The sequence below is a fragment of the Rhinoderma darwinii genome, chromosome 1 (genome assembly GCF_050947455.1).
Source record: "Rhinoderma darwinii isolate aRhiDar2 chromosome 1, aRhiDar2.hap1, whole genome shotgun sequence".
NCBI classification, from domain to species: Eukaryota; Metazoa; Chordata; class Amphibia; order Anura; family Rhinodermatidae; genus Rhinoderma; species Rhinoderma darwinii.
Window position 1 is genome coordinate 613,502,972 of NC_134687.1, and position 17,734 is coordinate 613,520,705.

Sequence of the window (17,734 nt, forward strand, 5' to 3'; positions counted from 1 at the left end):
GCTAAACCTCAAAGAATTTTTTTTTCTTTGTCCAATAAGTGAAATACAAACAATTTGCTTATCTTCGTGTAACCTTGGATCACTAGATCCCCACATACATCTTTTTTCTTTCAGTGGAACCAATTGTTCCTCATGTGACTTTCCAGAGAAGAATATTTGGATCTCAGCTGCATATTTGCTTGAAGAATTTGCTGTAGTGGTGAATATGTACATTTTTTGGCCCTCAAGATAGTCAAACACCAGAAACCTTCCAGATTGGTCGGAATGGTGGCTAGCCGGTCAGCCATTTTTTTGTGGTACCTCTTCTCTTTCCCAGTTTCTTCTGCCATCTAAAAAAGTTATGGATGTAGTCCATACGCTTAGCCAGCTGTATGAATTCCAGAACTCGGAAATTAGAGGACACAAGAACATCACAACATTCTGCACACGTGGCTATAGACTCTCTTACCGTTCCCCAATTCCCTGACATACATTTTATATGTAAATACGTCTATATCTAATGATCACTTGGCTTTTGAAGACTCCTTTAGTGGGTCCCGGGAGTGTATGTAAACAACCTGCCCGATACATTCCACTCCGGTCTCTGTATACACATAGCAGAATTATAATAAAAAATAAATATGTGAGCACCATGCTGAGAGGTAGGTAATTTCCATGGGGATGGAACCTGTACAATGCTTAACAGCACTGATATGGTGCATCAATTAGGAAAAATATCAGAAGCTCCATCTTTTGGGAAATCTTTTATTTATATCTTATAGAGACCAAATTGGAGGTTAAGTTAGGAATAAATTAATAGCTGATCGTAGACTGTTGGATTTTAGAAACTGAAATCTTAGAATTTCTTACATTTTTTTTTTATCTACTCAATTAGATACATCCAAGTGGCAGATACATGTATAGAAAATATAGTGATAGAATGTTTCACTTCTGCATTGCTATGTTCCCTATTAGGTAGGGACACAGTCCACCAGAGCAGGACCAACTGCTTACAGAGTGGCTGTTGGTTCTAGCTTATAGTGCCAAGTAAGGGACCACCCTCTATGTCATCCATATAGATGAATAGGGAATTGTATGGGAAAACCTGGCAGTAAGTGCTTAATTTCCCTGCAGTGCCACCACAGGGGAAATTAAGTATTACACACTGCTCATTAAAGATAATGGGGTGTCTCTGTAATGCAGGACAGCACAGGTCCTCCAGAATGAGAGACACTCTTTGTAACCGCTCTCCACTTTGCTCACGAAATGAGGATCCTGAACAGAGGACCCCCCTTTTTTAACTCAGAATTCCCTAAAAGGGTGTATGAAAACGCGCTTTCTAAACTGGACAACCCTTTTAAAACATACCTATGCTAGTTTTTGGAAATTCCCATTCCCTCTTTTCCTGGTGGGATGATGTGTTCTCTGAGCCAGATCTTTCCCCTATCAGTCCACATCTTCCCTTATTCTGTTTCAATGAAACACAGATTGAGAAGCTGCAGCTACATCACCCTCCTCTCCCCTCCCCTGGTTTTCATTTACTGTTTTACACTTGATGGCGTTTTGGTGACTGAGGAGGTTTGTAAACATTTACATAGATCCTGCAAGCAGGGAAAGGAGAATTACAGACTGTTGAGAGGTGAGGTAATTTTCCCCAATATATAAGTTTTATATGTTCACAATTACTAAAAAAAAATATATATATATATATATATAACAATAGGCATCCTTTAAATGGGGTGCAACCTGAGACAAGCAAGCTGTTTATCATAAAGTTTCAGTCAATCAGCAGCCCAGAGTGGAAGGAGGGACTAGAAGAAAATAGACTCAATAGACACCAAAAAGACCATAAAAAAACACATGTTCTGCAATACAAAACAAGGCCACCAGATGGCGATGATTGTTGTATATTATAATGAGCTGCTTTAATTTGGATTTTCAGATCCTTTCACAGTTTTGACATTAAATGTTATCATTTCTAAACCTTCATCCGATCCCAGGATCTATCTAATATCTATCTATGTGGCAAATATATGTATTTATCAATTTACTTACCTACTTTTTATATCTATCTATCTATCTATCTATCTATCTATCTATCTATCTATCTATCTATCTATCTATCTATCTATCTATCTATCTATCTATCTATCTATCTATCTATCTATCTATCTATCTATCTATCTATCTATCTATCTATCTATCTAATATCTCTCTCTCTCTCTCTCTCTCACTCTTTCTCTCTCCTTTCTAGATGTAACAAATCGCCCCATATATTGAACCTTGTCTATATCTTATAAATATCTTACACTATTAACTACAAGGATTTTTCTCGCGTGTGTTTTTCATTGTTTCCGCGCCTGTACGACGACCTTTCTGTGCCTGATGCATTTTACTTTCTTTTTTTCCCCCACATACATCTGTGAATATTTACAGAAATCTATGAATATCCTTCCTTTCTGCTACAAACAGATAAATAATGAATAATAGCAATGCAAGGAAGCTTGTGAATGTAATTAAATGGACGGGGGGGGGGGGGGGAGAGGAGAGGGGTCCAGGAGAATAAGACCTAGCATGGAGCACAAGCATTGCTATTCCCACTCACACACCAGCCACAATGACATGGAGGGGAAGGCACCCAACAAGAAAGAGGGAGAAGATTGGAAAGTGACACCTTCTGCCCATCCCCCACCTTCACCGCAGCTTCATTTCTCTGGGTTTCACTGGACCATAAGAGCTGAATAATTAATGTAGAAATAAATGTTTCCAGATTGGGCTGATATGCAGAATGGCGGAGATCTAATCATGTTCTGTACTATCCGGGAACAAAACGAAAAACATTGCAGAAAAACAAGTTAAAAATATGATGGCGGGAGGCGAAATTGACATTTTGACCGGAAAAATCAGATATTTCTTTGCTAAACTTACACAGTGAAATTGATTTGTGGGGTAGAAGATTAATCCATAGTAAACGATTTCCTCCGTGTTCCAAGGTGTGAAAGAACATAGTGACCAGGCGGAACAGTGCAACACCTCACATATATATATACAGATGTAGCAGAGCTATGGTAGACTTTCACCAGCAGTCCTATGTAAGACCACACTGGAGTACCACACACAAATGTGTAGAAATTTTTCCTTCCCTTTTCCCTTCCCTTGGTTGAACTTGATGGACATGTGTCTTTTTTCAGCCGTACTAACTATGTAACTATGTAACTATGTAACTATGTAAATTCAGCTCTACTACATCTAAACACATGTAGCAGGGCTGAATTAGTAATTTTTATCTTTGGAAACGCATTGGTTACACACCTTTAAAATTCTCTAAGATAATGCTGTATATACAGATGTAGCAGAGTTAGGGTTCATTTTTTTCCTACAGTCCTTTCCAATGACAACTTTAGCTCTCCTACATGTAAACAATGTTGCAGAGCTGAATTTGTAATTTTTATATTTGGAATCGCATTGGTTACGCTCTGAATTAAGATAATGCTGTAGATTTACCTATAGGATATACAGATGTAGCAGAGTTATGGTCAATTTTTTTACCCACAGTCCTGTCCAATGTCAATTTTAGCTCTGATACATCTAAACAGATGTAGTAGAGGTGAATTTGTAATTTTATCTCTTGATAATTCTCTGAACTAAGATTGAACATTGAACATTGGGATATCACAAAGACTCAAATGACAAATTCAGCTCTGCTACATCTGTCCAGAAATATCCCATGACTATACTATAATTCTATTAACGACCCCATTTGTTTGGAGGGCACTATTCATCACATACTGTATGATGTTCAATGTGTCCTGTCTGACAGATGTAGAACCTGAAGCTGCGGGGCACCAATTCTAAATCTATACCCCCCCCCCCCCCACCTACCATATGCTATTTATAATACTGGGGTCTTCTTATGGACTGCCACCACAACCCTCCCCCTCCCCAATGAGTCTCATTGTAAGGATCTTTCCACCAGCAGTGGACAGACTTGGATGTGATGATCTATTGACTCGGCTTAATCAGAATGAACTACTTTCCCATCATGGTCTGATCCACTACTCAATCTATATTTATAGCACACCTCATCCACCTCAACTCCATCTGTGCAGATTGGCCTTTTTAAAACAACCCCCCTCCCCATGAGAATTGAAATGACATTGTTTGAAGATCTGATTAAATAGCAAGAAAAAGTAATCCATTATTCATACGGGGAGGTACAGACAACATGATGGGGGCAGGATAACATTATGGTCGCACTGGAATATATGGATACTTTATAAATAATTAACAACGATATTGGCCGATCTCATTACTATTACACTGCAGGTGAGATATAGAACACATGTATCTACAGACTGAAACGTATTGTAGTTCTCATTGCAGCCACAAGGTGGCATTACACTCATATAGTGCAACGCAATCTGGCAGCAGTCTGATAATATGTGCCCATTATGTACAGTATATTGCAGGTGCCAAGTAACTGCACTGCATATGGCGGGTTGCATGTTTACTATTAGGGAAAACCCCCTCTGAATCACTCATGAGAGGTGGAGTTAAGTGTAAAAATTATTTCTGCCACCACTAGAGGGAGCTCACTGCATATTAATTTTATACAAAGTTGAATAGACCTGTATGCAGTGAGCTCCCAGTAACGGTGGCTGAAGGTAGACAGAATTTTATCATGTAACTCTATGGGAGCTGTATAAACCTGTATGCAGTGAGCTCCCCCTAGTGGTGGCTGAAGACAGACAGAATTTTAAAATGTAACTCTGTGGGCGCTGTATAAAGCTGTATGTAGTGAGCTTCCCCTAGTGGTGGCTGAATGTAGAAATCATTTTATCATGTAACTCTATAGGAGCTGTATATAGCTGTATACAGTGAGCTCCCCCTAGTGGTGGCTGAAGGTATACAGAATTTTATCATGTAACTCTATGGGAGCTGAATATAGCTGTATCTAGTGAGCTCCCCCTAGTGTTGGCTGTAGACAGACAAAATTTTATCATGTTACTCTATGATCATGGGGAGGGCAAAAGAGAATTTGAAGCTCTGTATAATACAAACGAAGCTCTGAGTAAATTAAATTATATGAACCTTTTCTTGTCCTTTTGAATGCGCTTGGACCCCCCCCCCCCCCCTTTAAAAATCCTGTGTTTGCCTTTGTTGTATCTAATAAATACATTTGGTCATAATGTATCACCAATGTTATCAAAAACCGACATAATATCCACCCTCGAAACAAGAAATCAATTTTATTTTGTTTCTGCCAACAAGCAATCGTTTTGTTTTTGCTGATAGCCGCAGAAACTAAACGGAAAGGGAATCTGATAAATTATGGAGAATTATAGAGAATTTGGGAGAAGTCAGACATCAAAGGAAAACTCTGGGCAAAACTGACTCACCGTGTAATGTCCAGTGTACAGCCTGAGGGGGCGGTGCCTGACACAAGATTGCTTTCTTTGATTCTTTTTGAATCTTAGTGTCATGCTCCGCCCACTCAGACCCTGCACTTGGTATAACACAGTTTTGGTTAGAGTTTTTCTTTAAGCGTGGGGTCACAGAGGCAGACCTCTAGAACGCTAGACCTCTAAACTAACACAATGGGTTGGATTGACTATTTTGTCTGAGTCTAGAAAGTTCCAAAAAATGTGTAAAATTTTGGTGCAGTTTGAATGTTTGCACCTCACTAGACACTTTAAAAAAAAAAGTGTTCTTAAAAGAGGTGTGGCTTAACATGAAAGGGGTGTGGTTTATCTAAAAGAGGGTGTGGCTTAAAATGCACTAATGGCGACAATAAAACACAAAACCGCTGGCACATAATTGTCATACGCCAAATTGTCACGCATCATGTACCACTGTGATAAATTTTGTGCATTTTTTGACTGCCTGGTCTTTGTTTACGATGTCTTACTTTTATGGGGGCCGATATCTCCTGATAAATGTACAACAGTGCAATCACCTTGTTTATTGCTCGAAAGGGGTCACCTGACTGGCACTATTCCTGTAAGGGTTTTGGGGTGTGGTCAGGTGGTCCACAGGGTGCACACCAGCGCTCAATAGAAATGTATACCACATATATGCATAGAGGGAGTTAAAGTTGATCAGATGGTGCAGGTTTTGTTGTACTGTGGAGTGCAATGCTATAAGGTATTATTATATATGGGACACATGGATTGAATAAAAAAAAGGGACCATGATGCTTTGCAACAACAAATCAAATTCAAACATCTCCAAATTTCGTCTACCAGAACCAAAGGAACGTCTTTCCCTTTAATTCTATGTGGGGGAAGGGATGTGACCACCCGGCTGAGACCACAATATGGTGCTAAGAGAAGTTGTCAATGTTTGGACCAAGATGTCATATAGCATTGTAAAAGATTTCTAGGCAGCAGAAGTGTCTGTATTTATTGGTGGGTACTCACCGGGATCCGGAATGATGAGCTGTGCATACGTCTCTGCTGTTCCGGCTTCATTTTCAGCTATACATTGATAATAACCTTCATCTGACTTCACCAGACCTAAAATCCTTAGATTGCTGTCACCCTAAAATGCACAACATGTAGGCTGATGAGAATGTTATATCATTATAATACGGCATTTCTTATGGCTGGCAATTGATAAAATCAGGGGAATGTCGGGGAAAAACTCAGTTGTGCTACATCTGTAATTATCATTCATCTTAATGAAAAAAGGGGGCACAGAGAAATCCAAACTGAGTATATAAAAGTAGTACAAAGAAGATAAAAGAAAGAAAGTACAGTACGCCACTTTCCAGGCTCATTTCATTTTTTTAAATAGTGCCCCATTGCAACAAACTCTTTATCTCTGTGAGCAGGACTGGATCAGGATGTTTTTAAGACTATTTTCAGAACAAACGTTACTCCACTCACTGACTGCAAGCCGAGATCTTGAAAATGGTAAGACGTTACAATACAAAATATACTAAAAAATTGCAGAACTTTTTGTAATTTTATGATTAAACTTTATTCACATAAGATTAGGCAACCCCTTTTACTGCAGGATGAATACTCTGAATAACAACCTAGGGGAGGGTAATTAAAGGGAATGTCCACTATGCAATTATTATTATTATTATTATTATTATTATTATTATTATTACTCTAATGTATTTTATATTCGAAAATTAAGCAAATTTCAGATAATATTGATTAAAATTATCCTCTGTTTTGTGTCCACAGCACTTATGCAGACCCATGTGTCTCTATGGTTACAAACTACAAACACTGTATAGTCTAAACCTGCAGCCATACTCAATGCCATCTTCTTCCTAGCCTACAGTCAGTAGAAGAAGGATCAACAACACATGACTGCAGGATCAGACTACATAGGGTTTGTGTGTAGTCTGTTACCATGGAGACACATATGTCTGCATCAGCACTGTCTACACAAAACGGTGGACATTTTTAATTAAGACTATTTACAAAGTTGCTTGATTTTCTATCTTAGATGCATGGGAGCAATAAAAAAATATTAAAAAAAAGTGGCAACTGATTGCAGCCATGTGTACATTGATCTTTCTGCGGGACGGGACGTTTGGATTGATGATCTAAGCTGCAGACACCAAATAGCCATTGTAATAACTTGATTTTCTTAGTTCTTGTTGCATCTTGGATGAGTATCGTGTCTGGGAGTGATGTACAGTGTGAACTTGTCAGCCCCTCGTTGCTGTAGCTTTAGTCCTTTTTGTGCTAAGGCACCTGTGGGAATCATCACTGGCGGAAAACTTTAATCGAAATTGTTTTGCTGGCGGGCAAATCTTTCAAGAAAGAGACAAATGCATGGCATCTGATCACATCTGAACTCTCTCCAAGAACTGAAGCTGCAGTTTAAGTAAGTATATAGCGTACTCCACACAAGAGAAGCTTCCGAAAGCAGCGTGGCATTAGCTCCAGGGGACGGCACCAACAAATCAAAATCATCTTCCAACTTAACAGGATCCAATAAAAAGAAAATCAACATTCGGTTGCAGGGAGCGGGCCGAGTCTGCACCGTCATCAAGGCTTAGATGGAAGTTTGTTCTATTTTTTTTCCCTGCGCTACGGCTTTAAAACGAAGCACAGACTATAAAGCTTAACGATGTGTCATAATCCATAGCAACCAATCAGCTTACAGGTGCTTTATTGGACTAATAAAGGGACTGGTTCTATGGAAATGGTACACATTAATCAATATTTCATGACATTGATAACATTAAAGAACATTTCCTCCAAAAACCTCTCCAGATCCTTAGCTATATAATATCTGATTCTGGGAAAGCTGGGTGACAATCACTATGTCACTGCAGATCGCACAGTTGGGCTTTTACCCAGGTTTCCCTGACTCCCGATCAGTGAGTCTCCTATTTCACTCAGTCTAGAAGAAAGTAGATATCTCCATCAAGAAATAAGGGATTCTTTCCAGTAAGAGCAGTGACACTATGGAACTGTCTGCCCCAGGATGTTGTGAAGGTTAATTCATTGAATTAACAGTTCAGACCAAAAGCCTCCCAGCTTTCCCTGACTTCCGATCAGTGAGTGTCCTATATCACTGTGTCTAGAAGAAAGTTGTTTTCTCCATCAACAAAAGGGAATCTTTCTAGTAAGAGCAGTAATACAAAAGGAACTGTTTGCACCAGGATGTTGTTAAGGTTAATTCATTGAATTAACAGTTCAGACAAAAAGCCTCCAAAAACATTTCCTCCAAAAACCTCTCTTCTCCTGTTCCTTAGTTAAATAATATCTGATTCTACAAAATCTGGGTGATAACGACTATGGTTGTCACTGCAGATCACACAGCTAGGCTTTACCCAGCTTTCCCTGACTCCCGATCAGTGAGTCTCCTATATCGCTGTGTCTAGAAAGAACAGTAGGTTTCTCTATCAGTATAGAAGGGATTATTTACAGTAAGAGCAGTGACACTATGGAACTGTCTGTGTCAGGATCATGTGATGGTTAATTTATTGAATTAACAGTTCAGACCAAAAACCTCCAAAAACATTTCCTCCAAAAACCTCTCTTCTTCTGTTCCTTAGTTATATAAGTTTTAATTCTGGGAAAGCTGGGTGACATCTACTATGGTTGTCACTGCAGATCACACAGCTAGGCTTTACCCAGCTTTCCCTGACTGCCGAACAGTGAGTCTCCCAATTTACTGTATCTAGAGGAAAGAATATTTTTCCATCAACATAGAAGGGATTCTTTACAGTAAGAGCAGTGACAGTCTGCACCAGGATGTTGTGATTGTTAGTTCTTTTCAGAAGTAGTCTTAAAAGTAATAATAATATAAATTATCATTAGTAGATGAAGTCGGGAAGGAATTTGTTTCCATTAATAAAAGGCCCCTCACAGAAACGCCCACTTTTGGGTACATTTGCATAAGCCCTACTCCCTATGTGGTCCGATTTGTGGGGCTTTTCTGCTAAATAGGGAGCAGTTGACCATATTACAGATCCATGTTGCACAGAGACGTAATATGACACCCATAAAAGTCTATTGGCCCATAATGTACATCTCCAAATTCAGGAGGCATAAGGAATCTGTAAGAAAAAAAACCAAAACATTATGTTCAATTCTATGCCATATTACGGAGGTATTTTCTCCGAAAAGCAATGCCTCTTAGGAAGAATGCGGTGCCCAATGGAGGCACCATTAGTCAGTATATAGAGTGCGATGAGTTCTATAATACAGGACTTTGGGGAATCCCGGTGCCACTACGTGTACATAACTTTGCCCCTATAACGAAAACTCGGATGACTTACCACTATCTGAAAGTAGTCACTGGGGATGACCACCTCCCCATTCTTGGTCCACTTCACTGTAGGAGCGGGCTTTCCGGATACTGCGCATTCAAACTCAATGTCCATACTTTCATAGGCGTACAGATTTGCTGGGTGATTCAAGAATCGTGGGGGCACTGGAAAAAAAGGGAGATTCAAAAATGTTATAAAACTTAGGTCTAAACATTATATAAACATGGCACATGTATACGTACGCGGTTACTTTTCCTGTCTTTGGCTAATTTGTCAAGCAGTAGGTTATGATCACGATGCCCAAGAAATCATTCGCTTGTGTTCATTAATACAGTCCCTTACATGCAATTTAGAAGAGAGTAGGAGGATCTGCAATTTTTTTGTTAATGTTGGTGGACCTCCTGCCCGCACAGGCTGCACATATGTTATGTCCACCCCGCACAGGAAATATTACAGTGTTCTAATAGGTTATTTGTGAATAAGAAATAGATCATAGTGATGATTGTCTCCAAAGTCACCTTCAAATGGAGTTGTCTTCTGCTGGACCCTTTTAGGCCCATAATGGGGTCAGAGCATAGGCCTACAGTAGGATCCTCTGATGGGCCAGTCCAACTCTGGATGGATTTGTTTTCAAATGGATTCCAATGAATCCTGATGGATCCCATTGACTTATAGGTCAAGTTTCTATTGGTTTGGATGGCAAGAATAACGAGGCAGACTACACTATTCTTGGTGTCAAAAATACCCTAAAGGAACATTGTGAACAGAGCCTAAGGTAGGGCTGACTTTGGTCAAGTTACCATAAAAAATAAACTTCTGATTGCACCAAAGTTGCAGCATGGCGCAACAGTCACATCCTATTCATTTCAATGGGAGAAGTGCAACTTTTCTGGGGCATGAAAGAGATGAGCGGCGTCCTACGACTTTATACTTTATCAAAATGTTGTGCAACCAAGTCTTATGAAAGTTGCACTAAAGTCACATGTACAACTGTGACGTGCGACTGTGATTGGCACCAAATACCAAAGTCATCGTGTAGCCCTAGCCTAATGGTATAACTGGATAAAACAGGTGGGCTGCAATACTATGCCAATAATGTCCTCTCTCGGCAAAAGTTCCAATTATTCTGCACTTTAATCATCTCAATCATGGAGTCAGCTTTTAATTAATCAGCGCAATCTGCAAATAATTACTAATATTCCCATCTATTTACTACAACAATGTGGGGGAGGAGGATTCCTGTAGTCACCGGTACCTGGGCATCATAAAAGTCGCCCTCTTAATATTGAATATTTAATATTTAAGTGGGATTATTGCGTGAAATGAGACGATATCTTTAGACATGATCTTTACTGTATCGATTAGAAATGTGACAGAGAGGAGAGATAATGAGATGGGGGAGAATGAACGGGGAGCGGAGGAAAAGCACAATTGGGAAATGTATTAATTCTTTCCTAAATTTGGAAAGTATCAAACTCGGCTAGACTGGCAGAAAATGCGCCAAATTTATCACAATGGCAATTCATTTGGCGCACCTTGTTGGACACTCTTCTCTTCTTGGCTGACGTACTTTACATCAATATTTTGTGCACGTCGTTAATAAATCTGGTGCATTTTACGACTCTTCTTAGCCCTGCACCATTTTTTTAAAACTTTTTAAAAAAGTTTTTAAATACATAATAAATATGGCGCACGGCATGTATTTGACTTTTTGGGTTCAATTTGCGCCAGATTTCTGGTGCATTTTGCCTCCCCATGAACTAGAGGAGAAGAATGAGAATGAACTGAAGTGCAGTGATTTGAAGAGAAAGAAGAAATGGGAAGGTAAGTAAAGGGGCTACAGGTAGGAAGAAAAGCAAATAAGAGCGGAAGGTAGAAGTGTACGTACATAGCAAACAATAAAATGGGGCCCCCGTCTGGTGCTGGTAAAAGCCACCACATCCCTAACCACCTACAGATGTAGCAATCCTTATCTTGACTCCGATAACTTTCTGCAGCATTATAACCTATCACATCCAAAAACAGTGCCTCACTTGTTCACAGGTTGTTTGTGGTATTGCAGCTAAGCCCCATTCACATCAGTGGACATGAGCTGCAAAATTCAGACGCCATCCATGAACAAGTGAAAGAAAGCAGCCATGTTTTTCTAGTCCTGGACAACCGAATGGAAGTAAGAGAAGGAACACATCAAATAGAGGTAAAACAGACTAGAGAGTAAGAGGAGGAAGAAAAGAAAGTGCAGGGAAATATTAAAGAAAGTTCAAGGGAAAGAGAATTAGAAGGAGAAAAAAGAATGTAAATAGCAAGAGAAAGCAAAAAGTTAGATAATAAGATTGGATACAAAAGAAAAAAAGATCTATCTACAGTATTTATCTACAGAATCTATCAATTTGCCCAAGTGGGGATGTACCAGAGACTACATCTATCTATCTATCTATCTATCTATCTATCTATCTATCTATCTATCTATCTATCTATCTATCTATCTATCTATCTATCTATCTATCTATCTCATATCTATCTATCTCATATCTATCTATCTATCTCATATCTATCTATCTCATATCTATCTATCTATCTATCTCATATCTATCTCATATCTATCTATCTATCTATCTATCTCATATCTATCTATCTATCTATCTATCTCATATCTATCTATCTATCTATCTATCTATCTATCTATCTATCTATCTATCTATCTATCTATCTATCTATCTATCTATCTATCTATCTATCTATCTATCTATCTATCTATCTATCTCATATCTATCTATCTATCTCATATCTATCTCATATCTATCTATCTATCTATCTATCTCATATCTATCTATCTATCTATCTATCTATCTATCTATCTATCTATCTATCTATCTATCTATCTATCTATCTATCTATCTATCTATCTATCTATCTATCTATCTCATATCTATCTATCTCATATCTATCTATCTATCTATCTCATATCTATCTATCTATCTATCTATCTATCTATCTATCTATCTATCTATCTATCTATCTATCTCATATCTATCTATCTATCTATCTATCTCATATCTATCTATCTATCTATCTATCTCATATCTATCTATCTATCTATCTCATATCTATCTATCTATCTATCTCATATCTATCTATCTATCTATCTATCTATCTCATATCTATCTATCTATCTATCTCATATCTATCTATCTATCTATCTCATATCTATCTATCTATCTATCTATCTATCTATCTATCTATCTATCTATCTATCTATCTATCTATCTATCTATCTATCTATCTATCTATCTATCTATCTATCTATCTCATATCTATCTATCTCATATCTATCTATCTATCTCATATCTATCTATCTCATATCTATCTATCTATCTATCTCATATCTATCTCATATCTATCTATCTATCTATCTATCTCATATCTATCTATCTATCTATCTCATATCTATCTATCTATCTATCTATCTATCTATCTATCTATCTATCTATCTATCTATCTATCTATCTATCTATCTATCTATCTATCTATCTATCTATCTATCTATCTATCTATCTATCTATCTATCTATCTCATATCTATCTATCTATCTCATATCTATCTCATATCTATCTATCTATCTATCTATCTCATATCTATCTATCTATCTATCTATCTATCTATCTATCTATCTATCTATCTATCTATCTATCTATCTATCTATCTATCTATCTATCTATCTATCTCATATCTATCTATCTCATATCTATCTATCTATCTATCTATCTCATATCTATCTATCTATCTATCTATCTATCTATCTATCTATCTATCTATCTATCTATCTATCTATCTATCTATCTATCTATCTATCTATCTATCTATCTATCTATCTATCTCATATCTATCTATCTATCTATCTCATATCTATCTATCTATCTATCTCATATCTATCTATCTATCTATCTCATATCTATCTATCTATCTATCTCATATCTATCTATCTATCTATCTCATATCTATCTATCTATCTATCTCATATCTATCTATCTATCTATCTCATATCTATCTATCTATCTATCTATCTATCTATCTATCTATCTATCTATCTATCTATCTATCTATCCATCCATCCATCCATCCATCCATCCATCCATCCATCCATCCATCCATCCATCCATCCATCCATCCATCCATCCATCCATCCATCTATCTATCTATCTATCTATCTATCTATCTATCTATCTATCTATCTATCTATCTATCTATATAATCTATCTATCATATGTCTCTCTATCTACAATATAGAACACATGGTTTTGGTGTTTTATCTCTGTCTAAAAATAAAACAAAATCATTAAAATATTTAAAAATGGAAAAAAAAAACACTGATAAAATTCACCCTTACAAAAAAAAATGCCTACAAAGTAAAACTCCTCTATTGCCATGATGCTTTGTACGTATCCTCTGAATTATGTACAGATAAGTCGCTCATTATCTGCCGCCTGAATAGCCCTGAACCCCCCTCCCCTAAGGCAGAGGTGCGTATCAACATTATTAGAAGACTGTATAATTCCTACGGGTTGTAATGCTGGAAATAAATTCTTTATTGCTCAATTTCCAATGCATGAGATCCCCTGCGGCTACCAACTTTGCTGTTGCGTTTTTACACACTGTACATCTCTTCAGTTTTTTTCAGAAACAGCGCCACTCTTAACCATAGGCTGTGTCTGGTATTGCAGAACAACCCCATTAAATTTAATCAGGATGAGCTGTAATACTCAACTCAATTTTCCTATGGTGGTGCTGTTTTTGGAAAAAAAATATAATAGCGGACTCTTTTTTTCTAATGCTTGACAACCCCCTTGGTTCAGTATTCTGCAGCTTTATTGCAGAATTGCTGCTGAAATATCGTTGAGCGCTCAATTCTACTGACATCAAAGAAATCTGCTTATAAAACAGAATGTCAAAGATTAAGAGAGGGATTAGACAAAATATAAACATAGCCGTAACAATGTCAGCGTGATTGGCTTGTGTTTTAATTCTCACATTGTCATGAGCACAGACTACGTCAAATAAAAATCAACGACTTTCCGACGCGTTTTTAGTTTATGTTTAGACTGTGACTTTCCCACTTTATAGGGGTTATCCGGGCTTTTAAAAGTAGAACTAAATTAGTTTAATACACCTAAATAGCAAATGTACTCATTTACTTTGCATTCAAACGCCACCCGCAACGTGAACGCATCCCTGCTGTATACATCCTTCATCTGTGATGTTTTGTATTTTAATAACATGATTCATCACCTCTCTGATTTCACAAAATACAAAACGTCATAGATCAGACGAATCCTTTAGGGAGGGTGAGTTTTTTTGGAGCAGGAGGGTGGGCTTTCCTGAAGGGGGAGGGTGAGCTTTCCTGGAGCGGGAGGGTGAGCTTTCCTGGAGCAGGAGGGTGAGCTTTCCTCGAACAGGAGGGTGGGCTTTCCTGGAGCGAAATTGTGAGCTCTCCAGTAGCCAAGGGGGGGGGGGGCTTTCCTGGAGCGGGAGAGTGAGCTGTCCTGGAGCGGGAGAGTGAGTTTTCCTGGAGTGGGAGAGTGGGCTTTCCTGGAGCTGGAGGGTAAGTTTTCCTGAAGCGGCAGGGTGAGCTTTCCTGAAGCAGGAGATTGAATTTTCCTGGAGCAGGAGGGTGACCATTCCTGGAGAAGGAGGGTGAGCTTTCCTGGAACGGGAGGGTGGGCTTTCCTGGAGTGAAAGGGTGAGCTCTTCAGGAGCCGGGGGATGAGCTTACCTTGAGCTGGAGGGTGAGATTTCTGGAGTGTGAGGGTGGGCTTTCCTGGAGCTGCAGGGTAAACTTCCTGAAGCGGTAGGATGAGCTTTCCCGAAGCAGGAGATTGGGCTTTCCTGGAGCAGGAGAGTGAGCTTTCCTGGAGCAGGAGGGTGGACTTTCCTGAAGCGGCAGAATGAGCTTTCCTGAAGTGGCAGGGTAGGCTTTCCTGAAGCGGGAGATTGAGCTTTTCTGGAGCAGAAGGGTGAGCATTCCTGGAGCAGGAGGGTGAGCTTTCTAAAGCGGTAGGATGGGCTTTCTTGAAGCGGGAGGGTGAGCTTTCAGGAGCCGGAGGGTGTGCTTTCCTGGAACAGGAGGGTGAAGTTTTCTAAAGTGGTAGGGTGAGCTTTCCTGGAGCAGGAGGGTGAGCTTTCCTGGAGCGGGAGGGTGAGCTTTCCTGGAGCGGGAGCGTGGGCTATCCAGGTAGGAATGCAGGAGATGGGAATTGTGGGATCATGGGAGATGTCTTTTTTCCGGCTTCAGTTCTAGGCGAGTGGGACCGCCCACTTTTTTAAACAGCGTATGTATACAATGATGCCACAATGGACTGTGATAATGTGAAAAACTGAACAAAAAGTAGGTCTCCTGTAAATTCGTGTTTTATTTATTTTTCTATCAGATAACCCCTTTATAGGGGTCTCCTTTAAAAAAGAAGTCCGTTTATTGCCGCAGGTCTGGCTTCTCAACCTCCCCGATCATCTGCAGTTATTGCTGGGGACCCCTGCGTGGAAAATATCTCATTATATGCCGCCAATTCATTTGAATGGTCATCCATGTCTTGCATGGACACACCAGGTCTTACAGAGCGTCTCTCCGTCCCCCTCTATGATGTCCATGTGCCGTAATGGGGCATGGTAAGACAACCCCTTTATTATTTATGACCTATTAAGATGAGAAGTAATTACAAATTTATATTCACAGCAGTATATTGGTGTTATTCTTCAGGCCAGATCCACAGCGGAAAATCCATAGGAGATTACACTCTAAGCCGTACGTACATTAAATTTTGAACATTTTCCGCATGGAAATCAGAACATGGTGCTCATTCTGTTGTGGATGTTTAAAGCAGATTTAACCCTTTTCAATGTAGAAGGGGGTGATATTCACACTAAAATCCACACGTAACACATGTGGATTTTGCTGCGGATTACTATGGTTGTGGGAAAATCGGCACCAAATGTGCCCCGTGCGTGTATACCCAATAATGAAACCCGAATCCATTCCTGCAGGGCCTAACAGTGTTAGATTACATGTTTTGTTAATTGTTTTGCCTTACAGAATTCTTCTCTCGTTACAATCAAAGATAAATTCAAAATTCGACTGATTTCCTGTTACAAAAGCTCAGTGCATTGTGGGAGTTGAAATGACAGCATTCAGCATTAGATCACGTGATTATACTTGGAGTGTAGATCAACTACAGGCAGATTTCAAGATGCAAACAGCAGAACTATTACTCTTGCTTTGGATGTGAAGAGAGAAAGAAAAAAAAACGATCATGTAAACTAGTTGTGCCGGATGCAGATCTAATTCTGTCTGCTACTTTTGATCTCGATAAGGCGACTTGTACTTTATGTTAAGAAACACTTTGCATTTTATGGAGAGATTGATCCTTAACCAAGATAACTTCTTTATCCAAAACGACTGTGACTTAAAAGTTCCACTCTCATTGCAATCTCTGACATTATCATAATGGAACATAATTGGTTTACTCTGTTCTGGATGCACTGGAAAACAGTAGCGATATATTAAACTGCTACAGGACAACAAGAATTAGCATTATAATTTACTTTGTCACACAGAGCTGACTCTGAGCCAAGTGTAGACGCTCTCGCTGCTACTTTGGGGATACGTACGGTTATTTATAATAATCTGCGGATCAGTCTCTGCCTCTTAATCTGTAAATTGGTTTATCTGGATGGTGACTCCAGTGAGTTCACCTCATTCTATATAAAAGAGATTGCAAATTTTAGCGGTAGATGTGGCTACTGACAGTGTCAATTTAAAATGTCTTTCAGGGTCTTTAGTGGTGGGATATCCTTAGGACGGGCCATTAATGTCTTATTGGTAGGGGTAAAATGCTTGCCCGATGAGCAGAATGAAGATGTATTGCCCTGATCCACAAGTCCAATTGACTTGTATTGGACAGCTCAGTCTAATTCACTTGCAGTCTCAGACACAGCCACCTGTGAGGATGAGCCACTGCT

At 38.9% G+C, this 17,734-nt stretch overlaps 1 protein-coding gene across 3 annotated transcripts in view; it reads right to left on the reverse strand.

The window, feature by feature from the left end:
- DCC (DCC netrin 1 receptor) overlaps positions 1-17,734 on the reverse strand; it is a 735,384-nt gene that overhangs the window by 241,177 nt on the left and 476,473 nt on the right. For all 3 annotated transcript variants that reach the window (XM_075841459.1, XM_075841451.1, XM_075841442.1), the window contains exons 6-7: positions 9,734-9,888; positions 6,399-6,519 (exon numbers count right to left, since the gene is read on the reverse strand). In XM_075841459.1, the coding sequence (XP_075697574.1) occupies positions 6,399-6,519; positions 9,734-9,888 (276 nt within the window). The remainder of the gene's footprint in view (positions 1-6,398; positions 6,520-9,733; positions 9,889-17,734) is intronic.